The sequence below is a fragment of the Emydura macquarii genome, unplaced genomic scaffold (genome assembly GCF_026122565.2).
Source record: "Emydura macquarii macquarii isolate MOO-44397 ecotype Brisbane River unplaced genomic scaffold, CSIRO-AGI_Emac_v2 contig_450, whole genome shotgun sequence".
Classification (NCBI taxonomy): Eukaryota; Metazoa; Chordata; order Testudines; family Chelidae; genus Emydura; species Emydura macquarii.
This window is the reverse complement of record NW_027130587.1, coordinates 14,062,999-14,088,030: the sequence shown is the minus strand read 5'-3', so window position 1 is coordinate 14,088,030 and position 25,032 is coordinate 14,062,999. Positions and strand designations below refer to the sequence as shown.

General features: G+C 40.7%; 1 protein-coding gene across 5 annotated transcripts; it reads left to right on the top strand.

Annotated features, from left to right (window-relative positions):
* The first annotated feature begins 5,908 nt into the window (after nt 1-5,908).
* Nucleotides 5,909-22,055, top strand: VEZF1 (vascular endothelial zinc finger 1). Of its 5 annotated transcripts, none has more exons than XM_067538064.1 (7): nt 5,909-6,198; nt 11,802-12,607; nt 13,255-13,318; nt 14,325-14,508; nt 16,135-16,269; nt 18,532-18,576; nt 18,891-22,055. In XM_067538064.1, the coding sequence occupies exons 1-7, from the start codon at nt 6,166-6,168 to the stop codon at nt 19,316-19,318; spliced, it is 1,695 nt and encodes a 564-aa protein (XP_067394165.1). In that variant the 5' UTR covers nt 5,909-6,165; the 3' UTR covers nt 19,319-22,055. The 5 variants fall into 5 exon arrangements, with proteins under 5 accessions (XP_067394165.1, XP_067394167.1, XP_067394168.1 ...); XM_067538067.1 differs by having other exon boundaries at nt 5,912-6,198; nt 11,802-12,499; XM_067538065.1 differs by lacking the exon at nt 5,909-6,198 and adding an exon at nt 9,072-9,171.
* The last annotated feature ends 2,977 nt before the right edge of the window (nt 22,056-25,032 follow it).

The window sequence follows — 25,032 nt, the reverse complement described above, 5'->3', positions numbered from 1 at the left end:
GGCTAATCGCTTTAGATGTCAATCTAAATCGTCTTCCATTTCAGCTATGTTGTTTACCTCCCTCTTACAAATCCCATGAAAACATTAAACGGGGCAGGGCCCAGCACTGATCCCTGCCCACCTTGCTGGACATGCAGCTTGATATTATGCTTCTTACTGTTTCTTTTTGTTTTCTGCCCCTCTATTTATATCTATATTGGTCCAGTGAGGGGACAGATTGTATTGATGTAGCCTGCCAAATCATTTTGATGCTGCTATTCAAGACCCCAGTTTGTCCACATTTGGCCTTTTTAAGCAGAAAAGGGTTGTTGTAAAAAGCTGTGTGATTATGAATTAACCTGGAATGGGATGGCAGTTGATTAACCTGAATAAAAGCTCCAAAGTTGCTTTCACTTGTTACCAAAATACAGACTTGATCTAGGGTCTCCAGTTTTAGGATTATATGAAGTTATCCACGGCACAAAATTGTGTGTGTGTTGGGGGTGGAGGGGTGTATCTATCCACCCATGGCAGAGTCTGCCTGCCTGCCTGTCTATCCATTGCACAAATTAGAATGATTGGCAGTTTCTTTTAAAAACATGCTCAAGAACCAATGGCTACTGTAGGTGAGCACAGAGGAGCTGGCTGGGAAGTGCAGCTGTAATACAAAGAAGGAAAGGCCTGTGTAGTGTGTAGCACCCTACAGCTGAACTATGCAGCAGTTCCTGCTGCGATATTCACCACTGCCCTGCTCAAGTCTACGGATGGAGTGGGTATCTATAACGCTTGTATTTGAGCAAGGAGAAATCCCTCTCCACACTGTTAAAGGAGCCGTATTAAAACTGTTGTTAGGCTGCTATAAACAGGAGCTTTGACGGTTTAATCAAAGAGATTTTTGGGAAAAAAAAATCTATCATTCATTATTAAATCCCCTGAACCCACTGGCTGTCCCGTCACAAGTGTTCAGATTCCCTACTGGTGAAATAAAGCGGCATGAAGTATGAGTTGCCACTGATTAGCCGTGCTCTGTGTGCTGAACTGCTTCCCATAGGTTAAAACACTTGGCATATGGGAGATTAAAGTCTCCAGTGCAGAATCTGTGTTTGCACAATGCCTTGTGTGCACTATGAGAAACAAGTGGTAAATTGTCTGTGGTGAAAGGCTGTATTGTGACCCAAAAAACCTGAAATTAGGACATCAGAAGGGCCTGAAAGCTGAACAAATTAGGAGACCATTTTTAGTCACATTTAACATGTTTTGACCTATTTTAAGACACGTCTAAGGAACAGCCTGGAGAAAGGGAGCCTTTGAGATCTACGGATGAAAAGCCCTAACAAGAGAGAGCTATTTTAAAATGCGAACACCCCCTTCCCTCCCAGTAAGGTGAGAGAGTTTGCGATATAAATCCGGAGATCTCCAAATAATCCACACACAAAATGAGGGAAGCCCAGACATAACATTGCCGGTGTTTTGGGAGGTTTATTTTAAAGGATTCTTTTAAAAAACAACAATCCGAGATAGAAGTCAGACTTGGCAAAGAAAGGAGGGTGCAATTCTCACTTCACAGAGCCCTGTGCAGATCCTGTTTAATGCTCCCTGCAGCCACGTTTCAGGGCTCAGACGTGTCTTCTGATTAACAATCCCTTGTGGGGTGTGTGTGTGTGCTGTGGTGTGTGTGTGTGTGTGGGTTTAGACAACCTCCTGAATTCAGGGGTGGTGCAGGGCTGATGGCTGAGCGCCTGCTTCATTCTGAATGTCTTGGGCTGCGGTTTTGTCCCCCCCAACCAAGGACACCAGCCACCAGAACAGCCCCCGGCCCCAGCCACCCCTGCAGACGAGGCGGGTGCAGGAGGTGGAGCTGGACCCGGCCTCTGCACCGATGCACGCGCCCCCCCCGGGCTCGGCTGCACCGTGCGACCTGCAGCGCCGCCGAGCATAGCTGCGGGTCTGTCTGTCTCCTCCTTCAGTCAAAGCAGCACATCCCTAGCGGGCTGCCGGCGAGGAGGAGGAGCCGCCGCCGCCGCCGCCTAATGGGGCATCACCTCCACTGGAAAGCCGCTAGATCAGCATCTTCCTTCTCGCCCCCTCCTTGCGGCAGCGAACGGATTGAAAGGCGGTGGGCGGGCGTGTGCGTGTGCGGGCAGAAGGCTGCACGGTGCAATCAGTGCCTCCCACGGCCAGGGGCGCGGGAGGAAACGCTTCGCTCGCAGGCTGTGGCTGAGTGCCTGGACCCCCCCCCCCCTTCCAGCTAGAAACTCACCGGCTGGGGTTTAAACACCAAGGGGGGGGGGTCTTTGTATGGACGGTTGGCTTTGGGGGAGATTAAAAACGGGGAGATGTTACATGTCCCTTGGAAACATGCATTGCAAAAAAACAAATACAAAATTCAAGGACACGAGAGGCTTCTGTTTTTGTTTTTCCACCTTAAAGTTAATCCCCTGAGGAGGAAACTCCCCTGTAAATGGGTGAGGAGGGGGCAGGTCAGATGTGGGAGGAGAGAGGAAGAAATCCTACCCCCCAAAGCTCAGTAGCAATAGTGCAGCGAAGGGCTGCTTCTCCCCGGTCAAAGGCAGCTTAGCAGATGTCAGCAGGGAAGATGTGTAAACATGGAGCTAATTAATAAGGGGGGGGGGAGCCGGGGGAGTGATGGGAAGAGAATTTGAGTGCTCAAGTTTAAAAAAAAAAAAAAAAAAAAAAAGGAGTGGGGGGAAATTAATTAAAAATGGCCTTATGCTCTCCGAAGCATATTTTGCTTTCCTGAGTGATGCATCTAATGGTTTGAAAAGGCTAGGTGTGAAAATGAGCATTCACTTGGCATTTTGTGTTGGTAAACAAGGCTGTTTCAAATATTTCAATTGCTTCTTTCCCCCCTTTCCTGAAAAGCTCAGTTTGACACTTGTTTAAGTAAATGTACTAAGATACAGAATAATGATATTTTAACCTGGGGGTTGCATTTTGTTTTGTCTTGAACCACATACAAAAATGGGTCTTTTACCTTTAAAAAACAAACTGTGTAGGTGGGCTGCACAGCCCAGCCAAAGAAGATCAAATCATCCACCTCTTGACAAAAGAGCTGTACTGTAAGAGTCCATAATGGGTTATTGTCTTTAGAGCCTTGAATTTTCAAAATGCATAACATGCTTTTAAATATAACAATGGAAAAAATGCAAGTCTCTAGCCCCTTCTGTCCATGGATAATAATAATGCATTCCAGCAGCAGCCAACCCCAAGTGTTCAAAAGTAAGTCAAGTCCCCAAATGTCAAGAGACTGGCTTAAAAAAAATCATGATTTAAAAAAACAACAATTGTTGGCTCGTTTTTATTTTCCTTCTAGTTTTCAGCCTTTTAGGGTTCCTGTTTTCATGCTTTTATCCACAACCACATGGTGCAGGAGCTCCTTTTTTTTTTTTTTTTTAAATGAAAGCAGAGATTCTCCTGTAATCAGTTGACTCCAGGAGCTGGGTCTTTAGGAAAAACACTGAATATAACAAAATGTTATGATAAAATTGCAAGACTGAACCAATGGAATTAGTTACACCTCACTTTGTTTGCAGAAAGTGGGGAAACAGCACAACAGAAAGGCTAGGTGACTTGTTGAAGGTCCCACAAATTAATGGGAACAGATCCCAGGTCTCCTGACTGAAGATCTTTGTTTTAAGGACTAGACATCTATCCTTTTTAGATACCCTTCCCTGCCCTATTGTGAACAGTGAAACATTGACATTACTGTCAGGTCTTCAGGGAAGTCTTTGTGGTTTTGGATTAAATGTATGTAACTTAATTGTTATGAGGAAAAACCCCAGATTTTCAATGGTGTGTGAAGGTGGGGGGAAGGAGTAGGTTTTCCATGCTATTTCCTATGCCGGGGCCCTGTTGATCCCTGTTTACTGAGGCCAAGCTCTGAAGGAATACGTGGTAACAAGCCCGCATTTTTTACACACCTATTGTGGGCTTCCTTAGTAAAGCATGAATTCAAGAAACTGATGGATCTTGCACTCTTGACTCCAGGTCAGTGGGATGTTGGCCTGAGTAAAGAAGATTGACTAAAACAGGAGGGTTTCTGTAAGTCAGTTCCCACCTCTTCCAGCTTTCTTGGGAAACACGGTCCTGTTCTGTAAAGTGCCATGTACAGTAAGTACCATTTAAAAAATCCATTTACTGTGCTACAATATTTGATTTAATTGCTTTGTTTGGGTATTTCCTGCACTTAATGGGGAAACACCATTGTGAATATACAACAGCCATCTGATGTCTTTAACGGTGCCTTCTGTACACTTTCTGTGCTACTGTTTAGAGAAGGAACATGTATACAAATAAGAGCAACTAAAGAGAGTAGTAAGCTCAATGCACCAGTTGGGTCCCAAACCTACTAACATGCAAGTATGTGCTTAATGTGACTGCTTATGCATTTAAAGATAAACACACACTTAAGGGGTTGAGGGTTTGTGACATTAATTTGCATCTAGATGATACATTTGAGATGCCTTGGATACAAATGAGTCTGGTAGGTTAAGTGCTTTAATACATATATCAAGAAAATATAAGTGTCACGGGAGGTGAGTGCACTTTGGATAATCTAGAGAAACTGCACTGAAAAAAATATATGGGGCATGCCCCTGTTTTAAATAACATTAGCCCACCTACATTTTGAGGAAATAAAGGACCGCAGCTTTGCACAGCTGGTCAGCATAAGAAAATGTTGGTGGAGGTTGGGAAGAAAAGAGGACACCAGGAATGGAAATATAGAAGCTCTGCAGTCATGATGGAGATAGCAGCAGCTGTAGAGGAAAAAGTTAAGGGGAGATTGCAATCCCCACCCACTAGCTGTACCTGTGCCACTGTAAGAAAAATACATGACCAAGTTCATGTGAGCAACACACCCCACAGTGGTCTATTAATGGCACCATAGCATCCACTTGGGTGTCAGATGATAACCGACTGAATGATTATTGTGGAAATACAGACCCAAGACTGTTAGTTTTGATGTGGGAGTTTGTGAGGCTAAGAACACAAAATAAGGAATGGCCCTTAAAATAAGCCGCAGGTGGCCCCAGTAGCTAAGAGGGAGCATCGGATGATGAAGCAAAGCTGAACTACGAAAGTAAGACCGTTTAAAAAAAGTTATGTCCAGGTTTCGAATGGGAACAGCCACAATGCTGCAAAAAGGTGAAGAGGGCAGTTTGGATGCTGTTGGGGGAGAACACCCATAACTTTTGGTGTGTCGCTCCCCCGACCTATTATTACATGCAGGTTTCCCATGGAAACGAGGACACCGTGCAGGATGTCCATGAGCTGGATCATCAGCTGGGATAAAAGTGGCTGCCACTTGTGTGTGGTCCCCCCCCTGCACCCCTCCCTTTCTCTATTTGAAAAGGGGTTTTACTTCATAGTTCAAACATTTTTTTAAGAGGCTGACAGCATGCCTGGGAAGCGCGGGCTGCAGAATCGCCACGTGCTGGTGCAGGTGCTGCAGGGGGGGGGGGGGCTCTTTCAACCCCCCCCCCCCAAAAAAAAAATCAAACTTGTGTGTCCCGTTAATTTTGGATATTTTTGCATTGTTCCCACCCCCGAGCTATTTATGATAAAGGGGGGGCTCTTTGATGGGGGAGGGGTGGGGATGCTCCTGCTCCTTCTCCCCCCCCCCCATACCCCCTCCCCCTATGACGGGGGGGGGGAGGGGAGGCAGGAGGTGATGACCAGCCCTGGACGCTCTCCTCTCTCTCTCTCTCCTCCATCTTCTCTCCTGAGCGCAGCTTCCCCAGCCTGGCTGGGACGGTCCCATTGGCAGGGCCGCGGGGGGAGGCGGGCCAGCCTGCGGGGCGCTGTTCGGCTCCGGCACGCGGCAGGAAGCGGCGGGGCTCCCCCCCTCCCTCTGCGGGCGCCCGCGGGGCAGGCGGCTGGCTTAACCCCCGCCGGCTGCGGGGTGGCGGCGCCCCTCTGCAGGGCGGGGGCCGGCGGCTGTCCCCGCGCCGCTCCACCTCTCTCCCCCCCCCCCGCGCCGCCGCAGTGGTGCGGCCCGGAGGTTAGCGGAAGCGGCCGCTCGGCGCTGCCATGTTGAGCCGCCGCCGCCGCCACCGCCGCTTTGTTGTCGGCTCCATGTAGCTGGGGCCCGGGGGAGGGAGGAAGGGGGGGAATCGAGCCGGAGCCGCCGCAGACTAGGCCGCCGAGGCCGGGGACTCCCCCGCCATGGAGGCCAACTGGACCGCGTTCCTCTTTCAGGTGAGGCCGTGGGGAGGCCGCCCCCCCCCCCTCCTCCTCCTCCTCCTCCTCACCGGCCGGGGCCGCTCCGTCCCTGGGCAGCGGCCGCAGCCGAGCGCGGGGCTTCCAGCTAGGCCCGCGGACTGTCAGTCAGCGCGGCCGCCCGGCCTCCTCCCTCCCGCCCTCGGGAGGCGGCGCGCGGGGGGGGGGGGACGGACCGTGAGGGGGGGGAGAAGGGGGAGATCCCGCGCTATAGCGCGGCGCGGGGCCGGCTATAGCGCGCCTGGCTGAGCGGCCTCCCTCCAGCAGCAGCTGCAGCAGCAGGGGATCCAGGGGGAGGGGGGGTTCCTACCCCGATTTCTCTGCTGCCTTTCAACCTTTTTTTTTTTTTTTTTTTTTTTTTTAAATCTCCCCATTTTTATTTTATTTTATTTTTTTTCAGAAATATTTGCCGATTTAAAAAAACAAACAAACCCTTTTATGGCGAGTAATAACAATCAGTGGAGGGTTTTTTCCTCCTCCTCCCTCCCCAAAAAACCCCCAAAAAACCTTCGATGGAGCTAACACTGTGTGTGAGAGACTAAAGTAATCCGTCTCTAAACAGCCTGCCTCGGTGGCTGAATGACAAGGGCTGTTGTCTTAATTTAAAATAGGATTTAATTTAACGTAGGGAGCAGGAGATGGATTTTCCTAGAAACTGAGCCCTGAAGACACTAGCAAGAAATGCCACAGAAGGCAAGGACGGTCCCTCCACTTGCGAACTGAGTCACTGGGTTTTTTTTTCCGGCTGCATTCAAGACAGCTTAAAAATACAATACAAAGTTTGTATAATAATAGAAAATACTTTTTTTCGTATTTTGCATTTTTTCCCCCTCTTTTTTTGTGAACTATAACCTGGGTCCTTCACTCACTGGCTTGTTCTCTAAAACCTTCTGCCACTTTGTAGCTTGAAAACATAAAATATGTAATTGCAACAGCCTCCTTCCCACCTCCACACCACACACATCACCTTTTGCAAAGAGGATTATTTTACCTTGAAAATTGCAAAACCGGATCCCTTGCCTACTCATTGTCCTGGCTGGCTTTTTTTTAAATAACAAAATGTGACATTTGTTTGAAAACCTGAATGGAATGAATAAATCTGGAAAGAGAATGCAATGTTTCTTTTTAAAGGAAAAATAAGTCTTGCAAGTACTAAGAGATGAGTCACTTGCTTGGGTGCTCTGCCTCTGAAAACATGCTTAGAATGTTCTTTTAGAAAACGAATCTGTCTGAGCTACTACAAATTCAAACTGTAGATACAAACTCTTGTATTCATTTGTACAACAGATGTGCAACTATATGATATAGTTCCATATAAGTAAATGCCAGTGATGACACACAGTTCAGATAAGGTTTTATAATTTTTCTCACTCTAGTGGCCAGTTGTGATTTGAATGTAGGAAACTTCGGTAAGAAGTTTATCTCCTTATTTGTGGGCCCACCTCCCTTTTTGAATTAGCAGAGTTATTCTGTCTCTCCTCAGTATACTGCTCTCCCCCTTTAAACATTTTTTTCAAGAACTACTATTATTAGAATGGGATCTACAATTATTTTATGGCTCCCTTCTTTCACAAATATAAAGCAGTACTTTTTAAGCATCTGTAATTCAGTTGTTTGGTTGTGTTTTTTTTGGTTTTGTTTTAAGTGCAGTGCACTTTGAAATACTGATATCAAACTTTTTGGTTTAGTTTTGTGGTAGGTATTTTTTTTCACTTTATTAAGGAGTCAGCTGTTTACCTTCTCAAAATATAATTAATGGTGCATAACTAGTAAGCATCTTGTAAAGATGTGACATAGAAATTCCCTCTTCTTTCATCCTTCCAGACAATAAAGCTTTAAAACCTTGTGATGAATATTTATCAGGTCTCGAGTCATTTTCATAAAATAAATGCTTTACAATATTCTTACCCTAATGTACCTCACTTAGTGGTGACTGGGGAAGTTATAAGGAATATCTTCTTCTTGTTGCCTCACCCCGCCCCTTCAAAACAAGAACAAATCATTAGCAAGCTCATAATTTAAAATCCAGATTTGTATGGTAACGGTAAATATCAAATACTGTTGTTCAGATAATATCAAGAGGCAGTGTTTATTTCACGTGGTTTTCAATTGACATCCACAGAGGAATTTTTAAAAATAATTAAAGGGAATATTTTAAACCCTGAGTGGATAACTGTAATTCTCAGCCAGTTGGCTTTGGGGAAATGATTAAATGTCTTAATTTTAGTTTTAATGGCAATTAAATGTGTACAGTGAATTTTTATCAGCTGTTGCTAATGAAGGTATTGATCATGTTGAGGTGTTACCTTGATTAACTTTACCTTTTGAAATGTAGATTATATTGAATAAGCAACTTATGTTATTAGTGTATTAGAACATGCATATTTTGAAAACCACTTTGTACCTGCCTGGAAAGCGAAAGTTGTCTTTGTTCACGTTAGGAGAAATCATCCTTCAAACCGGGCTTTCAAGATATGACTCACTGATGCTAATTTGCTGTTCTGACATTAAGGCTTCAGTACAAAATCTTTTAGCCTCTGGCACTGGAAGTTCACAATGCCACATCCTACCACCTTGGGTCATGAAATACAGTTTTTATTTTGTTTGCTATCCTCATGGGAAGAAAGATTGCTTAGTGAGAGAAAACTAGTTTGCATGGAAGATTTTTTCCAGGCAATCAAAACATCACAAATGTTGACATGACATTAATGCTAGGTCAAGTAAAACAGTGCCCCTACAAGTGAATAAAAATGACTTGCAAAAGGCAGGCAGCAGGTGCTGTTTCACTCTGTGCATTTCCTCCTTTAACAGCAAGGGAAAAATGCAGCCTGATCCCTCTTTAGAAAGCTCTAATGTAGACGATCCTTGGAAACTGAGGAATACTGCTTGTTGCAGACAGGTTTTGTTAAAAAGGCAATATTGGTAAAAATGGTCGAGTATCTGGGAGCCAAGGTAAGCAATATTTTACCTAAGAGATGGTTTCGTAGCAGAAAGCCTTATGAATATACATTGTTTCATGTCAGACTATATGGGTAGAACAGAAGTAGTTGTATTGCCCTGCAGTGCTTAATGGTTCTTTAAGGCTTAAAAATGTCCATAAACTGCATAAGTTTGAACCTTGTCCAAAGGATTTGGACTCCCTATTATCCGATCTGCTAGCTCTCCCTTTGAAATCGTATATCTTGAGCTATCTTAGGATGTTAACCAGTTGTACTCTGTATGAAAACACATTTTCTATGGCCTGACTGGAAAAGGATCTGAATAATTAAGTGTTTGCTGATTCTGTTGACCACAATTTTTAAATCTTGTGCAAAGGCAGCTGGAAAAAATATATTAAAATTGTGCTGTTAGTACATGAAATCTTCTTGAACTCATGTTTTAAATTGTACCCATTGTGGCATCTGTATATATTACACATAAACAAGCATCAATTTATAAAACAGGAGAAAGTAAAACAAGAATACAAAATATCACTTAGGTTATGCAAAAGCTCAGTGGAAAAGATGAGCCTCATGCTGCACTCTAAGTTAGCAAAGTCAGGCTCTGAGGGAATTCTACACTTGCACCATCTACCAAGAATGCTCTGTTTCCAGTCTTCAAGAATGGGTGTTTAGGATTTGTAAACTGAGATACCTTGGTATGTCCATACTTAGCCTGGTAACGTTCAACATACTTGTTGCATCCAAAGTTTCTGAATAGACCTAAAAAGTGCAGGGAGGTTGACCAGTCGCCCTAACTACTTGTAGTAATCAAAGCAAGTAATGTCATGGACTTTGCCATGGAACAGCTTGAGCTGCTGTGAACCAGTCTCCCACCAAATAGTCTGGGAATGTTGCAGAGCGGGCATCCTCAGCCATGTGGGCTAAGGCTTGTGTGCATTTTCAACCCGTTTTCAAAGAGCACTATTTCAGTCTGAAGCTTCAGGGTTTGTGAACATGGGAAGAGGAAGTGAGTACATGAGCACCCTGAATGAATGGATTGTTGCATGAAAGTCTTAACCCTTACTGGGATGTATTTAATATTGTAGTCATTGCCTCTGGTTGTCAATGGGCTGTAGAGGCAAAAGAACAAAGGCTTGGAGGCCACCAAAATAGAAAGTCAGAGTGCATCTGTAAATAGTAAAGTCTTCGAAGGGCTTTAAGCAATTGGCTATTGGGTAAAGCTTAAAGGATCTGAGTTTGAATATGCTGAATAATACTACAGATCCTGATTCAAAATAAAAGCTGGCAGTCCTGTAGGCACCAAATGAATACCTAATTTTAGTCAACCTGCAAAGTTCCAAATGTGGGAATTCTTTGAGGTACATATCACTTAGTAAAGGAAAACACAGAGGTGTAATTTTGGAGAGATGTGGCGTTGATAGAAATAAAAGTTTCCATGAGTTTAGTTTATGCCGCAGGCCTGTTATGGTGCATTGCTGTAACTAAATTGATTTAAAACTGATTAATGTAGCTAAGTAATTTTAAGCATCATTTAAACCAGTTTGAGTGACTGTAGTATGGCTTTGCACCAGTGTAACTAGACCAGTTTTAAATCCGTTTATAGTTACAGAAGTACAAGTTGTCCAATACAGACACCCCATAGCATCTCTGCTATCTGTGTGAGGTGGAACAGCCTCAGATAGGAGAGGGTACAGATAAATTGAGGGATGTTCATTGCGGTATGAGAGCAGAGATTTTTCTAGTACAGCCCTCACAGATGTGGTAGTCCAGGTTTGTCAGCATTTATCAGGTTTTTTTTTTTTTTTTTTTAAGAGTAACTTACATCTGTTGTAAGCCTGTGCTCCAGAAATTGCCAGATTCCTACCAGTGCGTATTGACTAACCGCTATCCCTTTTGTGAAAGAGTTGGTGATAAAGAGAAAAGAAATGTCTTTTTGTTCTTGTCAGTTTCCAGATGCAAAGAGCACCTTAGAGCATGGTAGTCATTGTGTTAATGCCACAGGAGCCTACCAAATATATATAATGCTAAATCTAGAGTGTAACAGTTCTCGATACAAGTTATTTAAATATGGTCTCAGCACTGACAAAGTAGTACAAACAGATATATTTAAATAAGATGTCTCGTCTCTTCCTGGTTCACTGTGGCTGCAGTTTAATTTTCACAGGGTTTTTAAATGTAACAATTCACCAGGCTGATGTTAACAATTGCCTGGCGGATTGTCTGGTCAACTCCTTCAATATGTCCATAATCTGCCATCATGGACTGGTATAATCTTTGTATAATCACTAACATGGGGGTGTCAGTAAGATAGGAATCGAGCAATATGTTGTTAAAAGGCCTGATGAATACCTGGTCATTTGCCATAAAAAAACGTTGCCCTTGGGAAATTTAAAAATTGTTTGATGTGCTTGAACCTTCCTATACCTATGCACTGCAGGGTCCATGTACAGCACATGCATTTAAAGTGCAAGTGGTTTATCCTATCAGGAAATCATTGTAGTGAGATTATATAATTTCTCGCACTTCTTAGTTCAGTGACTTTTGGTCTAAGATTTGCTTTCCTTTGCCTGTAAATGTTCTTACCATGTCAAAGTGAGTGCCCACCAACAGAAATTCTGAAGTGTGAATGTTTGGTTTTAGGCACATGAAGCCTCACATCACCAACAGCAGGCAGCACAGAACAGTTTGCTGCCCCTCCTGAGCTCCGCTGTTGAGCCACCTGATCAGAAGCCGATTCTACCCTTACCAATAACCCAGAAACCTCAACCTGCACCAGAAACATTAAAGGATGCAATTGTTGGGATTAAAAAGGAAAAACCTAAAACCTCCTTTGTATGCACTTACTGCAGCAAAGCTTTCAGGGACAGCTACCATTTGAGGCGCCATGAGTCCTGCCACACAGGGATAAAGTTAGTGTCACGGCCAAAGAAAACTCCCACCACAATGGTGCCCCTTATCTCAACTATTGCTGGCGACAACAGCCGAACTTCATTGGTTTCAACTATCGCAGGCATCCTGTCAACGGTCACTACATCGTCCTCTGCCACTAACCCCAGCAGTAGTGCCGGTGCAACAGCCATGGCTGTGACTCAGACGGTGAAGAAGCCCAGCAAGCCTGTTAAGAAGAACCATGCTTGTGAGATGTGCGGAAAAGCCTTCCGGGATGTGTACCACCTTAACCGGCATAAGCTATCCCACTCAGATGAAAAACCTTTTGAATGTCCCATTTGCAATCAACGCTTCAAGAGGAAGGACCGCATGACCTATCACGTGAGGTCTCATGAAGGTGGCATCACCAAACCATACACCTGTGGTGTTTGTGGAAAAGGCTTCTCGAGGTACCATGTAGAAAATCCCAGGCGAGCTCAAGTATTGGCTTTTCGTAATCAAGAAGGGTTAAACTATCATAGCAAGGGGCTAGGAGAACCAGACATCTTAGAAGATTGGTGAGGGGATAAAGAGCCTTGTTTACTTTAGGGTGTGGGTTTGATCTTGACCAAAAGCTGTCACTGTTTTATGGTTATTTGATGTTCTGAAGTGACCTGAATGGCCTCAATCCAAGTCACAGTGGAAAGGTGTCTGCATCACAGTTGGTGCTAGCTGGACCCTTTGATAGCAGTCTTTGTAGAGGTCAAGAATTGAATGGGGTATGGAGACTGATCTATTGTCTTGACTTTACCATAACTCCCTCCAATCAAGGTTGAGGTTCATTGGCAGAGCAGTGTGGGGGAACTTGCATTGCTGCTGGCTGTGCTGTATCTATTCTGTGAATAGAGAGAACTTCAATCTCTAGAACTGTTAATGCAACACCTTTTTACAGATACTAAAAATTCACTAACTGTAGCACTTTCAGATGTATAATAGACACATGGCTGAGTTTTAAACTTTGCTGGTTGGGTCCTAGTGTAACTATTTTGCATTATTCTATCAGTGGGCTGCTTTATAGGTAAGGGGAGAATGTTTTTTTTTGTCCTTGAAAGGGAGGTGGGCTGAAGATGGTAATCAGTGCAATGTTCAGTGCTGCTAACCGAAGAATCATTGCTGTCTATTTGTAACAGTACATGTTCTGTTCTGTACCTCTGTTCTTTCACAGGCCTGATCACTTAAGCTGTCATGTCAAACACGTTCACTCGACAGAGAGACCCTTCAAATGCCAAGTAAGGGTTAACATGATTTATCAACAAACCTAAGTTATTGTATATTTAGTCAATGTCAGCTAAGTATTCCACCAAGGACTATATTGATTTATGTGATTCCCTTGAATGCAATTTTTGGAATAAGGCTCTGTCCACACTGCTTGTAATTAGCATTGTAGTCGTGATCCCAGGGTAGAAGCAACTTAAGAGGATGATGTGCCTACCATTTGTAAGATTAGAGGCTTTTTGCTTCTTGGGGAATATTGCCAAAACCCTATTGTTCAAGTCAAGTTTGACTTTAGAAATAGTGTGACTAAATCTTCAAATTGACACTGATTGCTGAAGCAATGTGTGGGATTTGTTTAGCAATGTTTATAGGTAAAGACAGTTATAAAAACAGATTATTTTGCTTGAAATCAAAAGCAAATTGTCATGGTGAAAGTAAGTTGAAGACTAAAAACAAGAGGCAGAACTTGTCTAGTTTTGAACAATCAACTATTCTATGGTTTCACTTGGAATCATTCATTCTCGTTCCAACCCGTCTTTAGTGACTCATCATATTTTAAGTAAATGCTTTGAATTAAAAGAATAGCCCTAAAGAAATGCTTTGCTTTCCCTTTCCTGATTTGGGTGGGAACTAAACTAACTGAGCAATACAAAATAATCATAACCAGAAATGTACAGTAAAGTCTGTATCGGAAACCACCCTTGTCTACTGTAGGTATTTATAAACCATCTCACTTTGGTATGCAAGACAATCTTCTATTTTAAGAAATTGCTCCAAAGTAGCCCCAGTAGTATAGATTACTCTTCTGTTCCACTCTTATTAGAAGACCATTTCCATTAAGCAATCAGGTTATGTTCAGTCTTGTAAGTGGTAGTTTGAGATAGGCTTCACTGTAAATCCATGTAAAATCAAAAGGTTTGTCAACATGCCTAGGGTACAATAAAAATACTTTTAAATAGGCATGTGGTCCCCAGTGGAATAAGATGGTCTACTCTTAAAATGCTATTGTCCTTCATGTAGACGTGCACTGCTGCATTTGCCACCAAAGACAGACTGCGGACACACATGGTGCGCCATGAAGGAAAGGTATCATGTAATATCTGTGGTAAACTTCTGAGTGCGGCGTATATCACCAGCCACTTAAAGACACATGGGCAGAGCCAAAGTATCAACTGCAATACCTGTAAACAAGGCATCAGTAAAAGTAGGTGAACATTTTAAAAACACTTTCAGTAACAATGTGTTCTAAACATTTAGCACCATGAGTTGCCTTTGACTTTCTTAAAATGTAAAATACACCTGTGACTCAGTTTAGGTCAGAAAATAGATGTTTGAAAATGGATTCTTTGTGAAAAGCTTCAGCTCATTAAATCGGGGTAAGTGGAACTGGTCTGGAACTTGGAGTGTTGTCTCCTCTCTTAGAGGAATGCCCTGCAGTGTGAGATAATACTGCTTCACGTTAAGTATGAAGATCCTAATATCGTCATCTTTCAACTTCTGAGTACAATTAGATACATCCTAAACTACTTCCTTAACTGCAAAACTAAAAAAAAAAAAAAAAAGTGGGGGGCAGATAGTATCCAGGAGCTTAAATCAGTAACAGAATGTGTGTGGATTTAAAAATGACACATTTGCCTTTTATAGCAAAATATTTGAAAACTTGGCAAGTCTTGTGTTCAGGATTTAGAGCTTGATCTAAAGCTCAATGAAGCCAGTGGAAAGACTCCCACTGATTTCCATGAGCTTTGGATCAAGGCTGTCTGTTTTTTTTTTTCCCTTAAAGCATTTGACAAAACAAGTACTTCAGGCATTTTCCTGCATTGCCTGATGCTTTTTGGGCATTGGCGGTATTTGGCCTGTGCTGTACAGGAGACAATTCTGGCCTTCAGATCTGTGAATATCCTGTTATTGCATCATAAATGCTGAATCCTGAACTTCAGAATGGCAAATAAGTGAAGGAGAGACTGGCTTTCTCTCTCAAAATTATTTGAAACTTAAATCTACACATCTTGTTAGTGATTTAGGCTGGGATTTTCAAAGGAGCCTAAAGGAGTTAGGTGTCTAACCCCCCTTAGGTTCTTTTGAAAATTTAATCCTGAAAGCCTTCAAACAGTCTTTTGTCTTTTAATTCATATTTAATGTATTTTTATTCCCAGAAGTTTGAGGACAGTTGGAATATCTAGTAAGCTTGATAACTATTTTCTGAATGTGGGGGAAAAAATTAAAATGTGCATTATTTTTGAAGTAGAAGTGGTTGGAGTCCATCTTAATTGTTCCCACAATACCAGCTACTTTGCCTTTACAGTGTCAGTTCAGTGACACTAAACAACTCATAGGAGATATTATGGGACTCTCAAAAGACAGAGATGAAAGTAGCAGGAGCAGCAATGTGACCAGGGAGTAAATAGCTATTTTTCAATGTAAAGATGAACTGAAAATGTTTTTTATCTTGATTTTAAGAGGGGGAAAGGGGTTAGTGCTGTATTTTTAACATAACTTGACTCAGCTGTCTCTTTGAGATCTAGGGAAATCCGATCTGTATGAGTACAAATAGAAGCCATTCCATTTTAAAGTCCTGTATTTGATTGTCTTTGTTTATGGTCCTTGAGATGTCACTCATTCTGACTGAGAAATCAGGAAGTGCATAGCTCGCACTTCTCTAGATCTCAGAGAGGTAATTCTATTGAAATACAGCACTAATTAAATGTTTTTAAACATTTATAGAAAATTCTGAACACTTTTTTAACTTAAACAAAAGCCTTCATCCTTGCAGTAGAAAATAGCATATCTTTCCAAGATGAATTTGTGTGTTTTTACTTGACTGGCATAGCATGCATGAGTGAGGAGACCAGCAACCAGAAGCAGCAGCAGCAACAACAACAACAACAACATGTAGCAAGCTGGCCTGGAAAGCAGGTAGAGACACTGAGATTATGGGAAGAGGCAGTCAAAGCAAGAAAGAAAGGTAAAACAAAATAACAACAAAATCTGTGATCTTGATTTACTTGGTTTTATAAAATCTAATCTATTTTGCAAAAAGAGAGTTGACATAAAATGTGAAGTGGCCAAAAAAAAAAAAAAAAAGGATTAATGATATGAAAATTTAATTCTTGGTCATAAAAAAAAATAACTGGGATTACTTTACGTAACATTCACTTCTCAAATGAACTTCTTTACTACTTCTCTTCAATCAAACTCTGCCCTTGAATGTGTACATAAGTCTCCTTTTGCATCTAATGGGAGCTGTGTCTGCACTCAAAGGCAGAGTTTGGCCTTTGATTTCTGGCCCTTTAAATATCAACCATTAGATCTCACACATACATAGTCTTTCTGTAGACATCAATTTCTGTTTAAATACTTTTCATATCCCCTCTATTCTTCTTTCGCATTTTATTTCATTCACTTGTATCCATTGCATAACTGTGTTTGTCCAAAGTCTGGTGAAATTCATAGAACTCACTTTTTTTTTTTCTCCCACTGGTTGGTGTCATTCTTCCTTCTAATTACAAAATAAACTAGATCACAGTCACTATTGCCAAGACACTGCTCACCTCAACCTATCCTATTGTATTCAAAGTTGAATAGTGCCCATTTTGTTGTTCACTGTGCCTATTGCATAAGGAATAGATTGCTTCAGTTTAGTATCTCATTTGGAGTGTAGTTTGAAATTTCTGGTTACCTCTAGTTTATTCTTTTCACAACACTTTGGTTTCTAATTTCTTTCATGTGCTCCCTCAGATTAAATGTTTTATAGCAAATTTCAGCTGTTCACTTTCTCCTTGTCATTAACTCTAATTTTGAATCATAAATATTCTCCACTCATCTTTCCCCTCAAACTCCTCACGATTCCTCCATACTCTATCAGTTATTCTAGTCCTTCCCCCCCATAACACAGCTAGCTCACTTCTCTCTGATTGCTACTGCCACAAAGTTGATCTAAATCTGTGATAGGTTAAGAAAAAAAGTTGTTTCTAATGAACAGTGATAAATGAAAAATATTAGAATTTACCTGGTTAGAGCTGCAGGACCTAGGAAAACTAAAGTGGGTTGTTTTGCTTATTCTCTTCTATGTCTTATTTCTACTTCCCTTCTTTCTTACCCTATATATTGGTCAACATGCTTTTTACAAAATATATATTAAAAAGAGAGTGGGTGGGAGTGGGGGTGAGGCGCTGTGGGGTGGAGGTTGGGAAAGTATTGTGCCAAGTTTTCCAGTAAGTGTCAAACTGATACTGTTGTTTTAATGAAACCTGTAGTGTCTGAAGAACACTTCAGTTATCTGGGGAGAGGATGGGAGGGTGTTATTTCTTTAGCTATCACTCTGTTTGGAAGATGAAACTAGACCAGTCAGTTCCATTCTTCTTCCTTGTCCTTTTCTTGCTGGTTCCCATGCATTAGCACCACATGTTGTTGGTTTTGCAACACCACAGGGGAATTTTTAAATTGAACAGTTTATTTAGTTTCAGATATTTGTTATAATTGTTTTAAATCCCCTCCACTTTTTTCTCTGCACCTGAATATTGACTCTGAATGGTCAGTGATGACCCTCAAATGGGGCTAATGTTGCCGTAAAAGAAAACGCCATCATAATGCATTTGGATAGCCTGTATGGCAAGGGTGGACTCTTGGCTCTTAGTTTACATCTTGAAATATAGATATAGACTGAGCTTGGTGTCCTACTATACAAATGTGGAACAAGACACTTTTAAAAAATGATATAACATTGATACAGAATATATTTTTGTCGGTTTCTTTAGCAGTCATCCCTTTCTTTTATCCGCGTCCACCAGCCCGCTTCTGTTTTTGGAGCGTTGTTCTATGGCTAACCAGCAGGTGGTGCTGCTATCTAGTGGAGTCATCTGCCTCTTCCATGGAGCCTGGCTATGTCTTCTCCACAAAGTGTCCAGCCCTTGCTAGACCCAACTGGGAACAGACCCAGGATCCTCCATCTCAGTGCAGGGTCCTCTTGGTTCTTGCCTGTTCAGCAGTAGTCTCTATTGCAAAACAAAGTAAAATATTGGTGTGGAATTGTAGTTAATGTAAAAGCTGAGGAGATAATGGGGGTTATAAGATCTACTGACTGGGTATACTTGAAAATTGCTAAGATAAACTTACCACAATCAGTGGAACAATTTAGCAGAAATAATTAAGACTGAAATAAGCAGGTAAACATTGAAATCAGCTTTGCTTATCAGTCCCTAATAATGACTTTTTAAAACCTTCACAGAATGTCAATTCACCTTTGAGAAGGCTATAGAGTACGTACCATTCGGTATGTACACTCTCTTCTCTACTTATAATGTTCCTCTTGAGAGGATTTTTCTGATTGTACAATACTGTTTTTTGTGAACATCAAAACCCTCTTTATAAGACAACCTCACTTGACTTCTCAGGAAAGAATTTTGAATTCAAATGAGCTGCATGAAAGTTGTATTTATTGTAGGCTATAGAATGTTAACTGTTAACTTACTAATATTTTCTAAAGAAAATTATTTCAGAACTTGTTCTTGTTTGTTTGGTTTTTTTTTAAATCTTGTCCATGTTTTTTCATGTGTTAAAAACTGTCTTTTTATGTCTCATTTTTAGAAGCTGCTAACTTGTGCCAAACCTCCACTGCTGCTACTACGCCTGTGACTCTTACTACTCCATTCAATATAACGTCCTCTGTGGCTTCTGGGACTATCACAAACCCAGTCACAGTGGCAGCTGCAATGAGCATGAGAAGTCCAGTAAATGTATCAAGTGCAGTTAATATATCCAGTCCGATGAACCTAGGGCATCCTGTAACTATAACAAGTCCATTATCCATGACATCTCCATTAACGCTCACAACACCAGTCAATTTACCTACCCCAGTAACTGCTCCAGTGAATATAGCGCATCCAGTCACTATAACATCTCCTATGAATCTCCCAACACCAATGACGTTAGCAGGTCCATTAAATATAGCAATGAGACCAGTAGAGAGCATGCCTTTCCTGCCTCAAGCCTTGCCCACGTCTCCTCCTTGGTAAAGAATCTCTAAACAGTATTAAAGGGGATTAAAACTGAATCCTTACCAGCAGGTTTTTTTAGTTTAATAATAATAATAATAATAATATTAATAATTCAATAATAAAGTCAAACTAAGTAACTGGGGCAATGTGCATCAGTTAAAGACCATGATAGCGTCTTTCCCTGTTGATTTGGCTTATCTTGTTCAAACTAGAGTTTGTAATTTATCGCTTCATTTAAAGTAAGTTCTACCGTTCGCTGATGATGTTGAAGTAGGACAGATAGTTACTTGCCACAGTGAAAAACCAGTCATTAAAACGCAGCATTACTGTTTTATCCCAGAAATTATAAACTAGGAAATGATTTTAATCTGAACACTAGCAAAGACCCCTCCATGTCCTTGACAGAATGGATGGCTGATTTTAACTTTCCCGTTCTAAATCCACTGATTCAGAGCTAGTGTAGTATCTTTGTCTGTGTTAATGTTTTTTTTATGAGTAAATGCATTACAATGTTGTCATTTTTTTTAATGCATTTTGGATAAATATGCATTTTACCTTTGGGAATATGGTAATTTCAGGCAGCATTCCCTATGGGAAAGGTGATACCAGCTCTGATATGCAAAGCATATGATAACTTATCATTCTAACTTCAATATATAATAGGGATTGTGACCTGATATTTGGAGATGTAAATATTATCCAACATATTACCCTAAGGAAATGTAGCACTGTAGTCAACATTTAAAAAAAAAAAACAAAAAACTGTTAATGTTTGGTAAGAAACAGCCATGGCTGACAGAAGAGGAGTTGAAATGTATGTAAAGATGGTCTCTGGACAGTCAGAACCCCATGGGACTCTTATCTAGGAGCAAAAGAAACGCTTTGAAACTTATAAAATATTGCTTTAAGCTGGAAGACTCTGGAAGCGCTGGGGTGTGATGTATATGCCCTCTGTATCCCAATCAGAACCTGTTGATGTTGCAGCAGGGGACAGACGTGTTAGTTGTTCACTAGAAGTTTTTGTCTTATATTAAATTGTATACAGTTTTTATTCTAACCACTAACTAGGTAGGATGCCCCTTCAGGACAAGCCAAGAGCGTCTTTTAATTTCTCCCGTATTTCTTAATCAAGTGTTGTGCAAATCTGTTCAACTTTGTAAATATTTTCAAACATCATCATTTTTACTTTATTCTTCTATTGTGTTAACACATTTCTATCAATTTGTGGTGGTTTTGGGATGACAGTGTGAGCTGTCCAGCCCAGAAGTACTCCACAAATGGTTACACATGTTTAAACTACATGTGCTTTTTATTTCTTAGACTGTTTATCTGTACATAAAGTAGAAAGCAAAATCTAGGGAAACAACTATACTTTTAGACGATCATGTCACATATTCACGTTTTTAAAACTTTGTTTAAAAAAGACATCCTAAAACCAAGACTCTACATTTAAAAAAAATTAAGAAAAGTTGAAATGTTTTTATCTTAATGAAGTTGAAAGCAATGGAGATTAGTGTGTGCGCATCTTACAGAATGCTAGCAGGATTAACTAGTCAAAATGGACTGCTTCCGTTGATACCCTGCCATGTCAGTACAAGCAGCAAATACCAGACTTCTAGGTCAGGTGACAGGTATCTGTTTTATTATGCGAAATCGTTCTAGGGGCTTGGACTACATAGTAAAACAAAAAATAGAACTTAGTGTAAAATAATTTTATAAATGATCTTTTGTACTTTAGGACATCAAATTGTACAACTTTTGTATATATAAAAGCTTAGGAACTTTCTGTTTAGCAGAAAGGAAACACATTCCTACACTTTTAATGTATATGTTTGTTATAATGTCTATGTAAACATATGCCCTATGTTTGTGCCTTTTAATTAGTTCGTCTCAATAAACAAAAATGTAGAGAAGAATACGTAGCTATGACTTTGTTACTACTGTTTTTACTCCAGCAGTACAAAGATCTTTGTTTTCCACAGTAGAGCATTGCATGCAGACAGCTACATGAATTAAACTGATGTGGCCAAAGTGAGGCATGTAATTAAATGCAGCCCAGCAAAATCTGTCAGTGTCTCCACAGCACAATCATGATCAAGCATTGCATGCTGGGATATGTAGTCTCCAAGCCCTATACCTCTGTATTACAGATGAAAGTGATATCAACTTGCACCATTTTTACAAACTAGGTACAGCCTTCTAGCACCTGGTAAGCTGCTACTGTGACTCTCAGTTGAGTGAAGTTTAGGTGTCTCTTAGATTAAAAAATAAAAGCATTAAAAACCAATATGGAAATGTGTACTAGAAGTGGTTATCTATGAATTAATTATATAATAAACAACTGTGAGACTTCATTGTATGTTGTCAATTAAGGTAATATTGAGAATGAATCTCAGTCAGCTTCTGTGCCCTTTGTGATAGAGAAATGGATGTTTCTCAAATAATTTAGAAACCACTAACCGTGCTGCTCCTAGCAAAAAGTAAAACAGAAGAGGTAAAGGGCATTGTCTGTTTCCTTTTAATTTGGCTCAGATCAAAGTTATCTGTCTTACATCTAAAAGGCTACATTAACTAATCTTCAATCTTTCATTCATCCTGTCTCATTCTTAATTGGGTAAATATTTAATTTTTACTGTATACAAATTCTTCTCCTAAGCTGTGCTCTTCAGCTGTCACTATGCAGACATTCATTTTACTTGTATTGCCATCACAATATTTCAAGCTACTTTTGATAAATTAAAGTTAACTGATTAAACTCCATGTATTGCGTACTACCTTTAACCAAATTAGTCCATCAAAAGCATAGAAAAGTAACAGTCAGTCACTGTAAAGATGTGATGTAATGCAGATGGATGGATGGCTCATGGGGCAACTTGGTCCATTTCACTGCTGGCCTGACTTTCCTTTTTTTAAATGACAAAGGAAATTGTTAACATGGAACAGCCATCTAGGTCTGTTCCCCTGAGTTAAAATTCCTATACAATTTATATCTAGACTAGTTGGGAACCTAGGAATTCTTATGCTAGCTAATAGCCTTGGGCTGTCTAGGCCAGTATCTTGCTTCCAAAGTAGTCAGCACTAGATGCCTCAGAAGAAGGTGTAAGAATGCTGTGATAGGTAGATGGGCATAATCTGCCCCTTCATTCAAATCTCAACCTCATCTTTAATGGTTGTTTGAGATTGATTTTAAGCCAGCTGCATGAGTTTCTTATCTGTTGCACACTCTTTGGGTGAAATCTTAGCTCCACTGAAGTCCATGGCAAAACTCCCATTGACTTCAGTGGGGCCAGGATTTCACTTTATTTGCATGAAACGCTGTCCTAACTGGATATTCTTATTTGTATAAACATCCAATCTTCCTTTGAATCTTGTTATATTCTGGGCCTCACGGACGTGCTCTGGTTCACCCTAACAGTTTACCTATTGATGTGACCCAGTGAAAGTGATATCACCTGAATTCCTTCACGGTCTGACTCCCTGGTTCATCACCAGCTATGACAGATAGAACTCTTACATTTTAGAATGAATAATACATGTGGTGGTGTCTCTTGACTCAGATTAGAAAGTATGTCTCTGCAGTTAATATTTATTAGTTAATACCTCAAACTGACATCAGTGACTACTTGCTATAGAGCTAATGACACAATCATCAAAACCGAATAACAATTTGCAAAGGTTGTTGCAACATCCCCTAAAAGCTAGTGCTGTTGGTTGTAGTTTTATATGGTGATTTGTTGCTTATGTAAATGGCCCCTCTCATAAATCAAAGGCAGCACAGCCTCTATGGTCTGTCTTAGTTAGACCTGTTTTATGTACACAAAAGGAGTTGCTGGAATTTGATCCAGGAGTTCTTGTTTTGGTACTAAATGGTTACTTCAAACTTCTTTCGGTGGAAAGACTCCTATTGACTTCAGGGGGTTTTGGATCAGTTCCGAAGTGACCAGCCCCTGACTTCAAGTAGTAAATGTCAGAGGGAATGTGTTAAACATAAAGGGTGGGATTTTCATAAGCACTCAGCAGTGACCTAATGGCTCTTGGTGATTAAGATGGTCTTCAAGAGAATTCTCAGAATGGCTGCTTCTTGGAGAATTCAGATCTAATCTGTGACCTGCAAAATCATCTGCTGCATGCAAGAAAGGCTAATGTGTACTAGGCTCACCTAGTACACATTTTAGAAGCTAAGTGAAAGTAAAGTAAATATTTATGGCAAGGACTATCCTAGGAATCAGCTAAACCAGCCTGCTTTGGAACCTGATCCTGTTTCTCTTGTGCATTCAGAACTACTACAGAATTCAATGGCAGTTTTGGGTAAGTAGATAATTGAGGATTTGGCCCATCTATAGAGCAATACTTGCTACTATGAGTAATCAGCATGTTTTTTTAATAGTGTTGATCATCCTACATAGGTGCAAATAAGTAAACCAATCATCTACTTTTATACACTTACTAAAGTCAGCTTGAAGTAGTTGTGGGGCAAAGATCAATGAGTTAAATCCTGCTCACTTTGAGTCACATGAGTAAAGAGAACAGCCTTGGCCTTTACAGGTTTTTCTTACACCATTTATAATTCAGCTTGCCATTGATTTCTGTTAAAAATGTGTCATTCTGACTCATCTACTTGTACTGGTACAGAGGAGACTTCACTCAATGTGTAGCTATGACAGAACAGGAACAATACTCAGTATAATGCTATTAATAATAAACCCCCTTTATTAGTGGTTTAACTTACTGTAGAAATACGTTATTTGTATATAATGCCATATGTTTAATACGTGTTCAGCTATAGCTAAAATATTGCTCAAAATACATCTGTGCCAAAGAGCTTAAAATCTATTGGTACGAATGGTTCAAGACCGCAACCCAGCAAAATGACACATCTAGCAGCAGCACTTTCTACACCTGGGTTCTTTATCGGTGATGACCTATCTTTAAGCGCACTGTGCTTTTCTATAGCATTGTCCATCCCAATATCTCAAAGTCCTTTCTCATTCATTAAGCAACGCAACCTCACACAAACATGAGCTGGTGGTATCCCTTTTTACAGATGGGGAAGTGGAGGCACACAGGTAAGTTGACTTGCCCAAGTTCACATTGTGGCAAAGCTGTAAAAGGCTTTGAATAAGCAACAGTCTCAAAAAGCATGAAAACCCAGTAACTGTGAAAAGAATGCATGCAAATTTTGAATTTGCAATTTAGAGGACATCATTCCACAAAAAAGATACTTTCTCTCTGCAATTCAGTTGTCAGGCCAGCATTTAGGCCCTATAAAGAGAGATGGTGAAGGACAACATTTAAGGCGTGGACCAATTGTAGGAAGGAGGGCAGTTGCCCCCTGAAAACTTGAACTGAGTTCTGTATTCTCTTCAACTTAAGTGTTTGCAAAGATAGTATGGTCAGAAAAGAACAGCTGAACACATCTTTAAATATTTCAGTGCCTGGAACACTCCAATTCTAATGTTGGCTCTGGATGCTTGTCTCATTTTGGAAGTTGGGGTAAGTTACTTCATCTTTCTGCACCTGTGTCCCTATCTGTAAAATGGGGCTAATAATATTAGCCTCTAGGGCTGGGTAAAATTGGGAATGCTTCTCAGCAATAATGAAATACAAATTTTTAAAAAACTGATTTTTGAATGATGTAACATTTTTAATATTCACACTTTGATTTTTCAATTAAATTATTTTAAATGAAATGGAAAAAAAGGGGAAGGAAAACCGCATATCAAAATATTTTT

Bases quoted from the DNA above. Each gene is read 5' to 3' on its own strand.
- VEZF1 (XM_067538064.1), top strand. From the start codon at position 6,166: ATGGAGGCCAACTGGACCGCGTTCCTCTTTCAG. The intron at 6,199-11,801 runs GTGAGGCCGTGG...GTTTGGTTTTAG, and splicing joins GGACCGCGTTCCTCTTTCAG to GCACATGAAGCCTCACATCA. The intron at 16,270-18,531 runs GTAAAACAAAAT...AAACCTTCACAG, and splicing joins AGTCAAAGCAAGAAAGAAAG to AATGTCAATTCACCTTTGAG.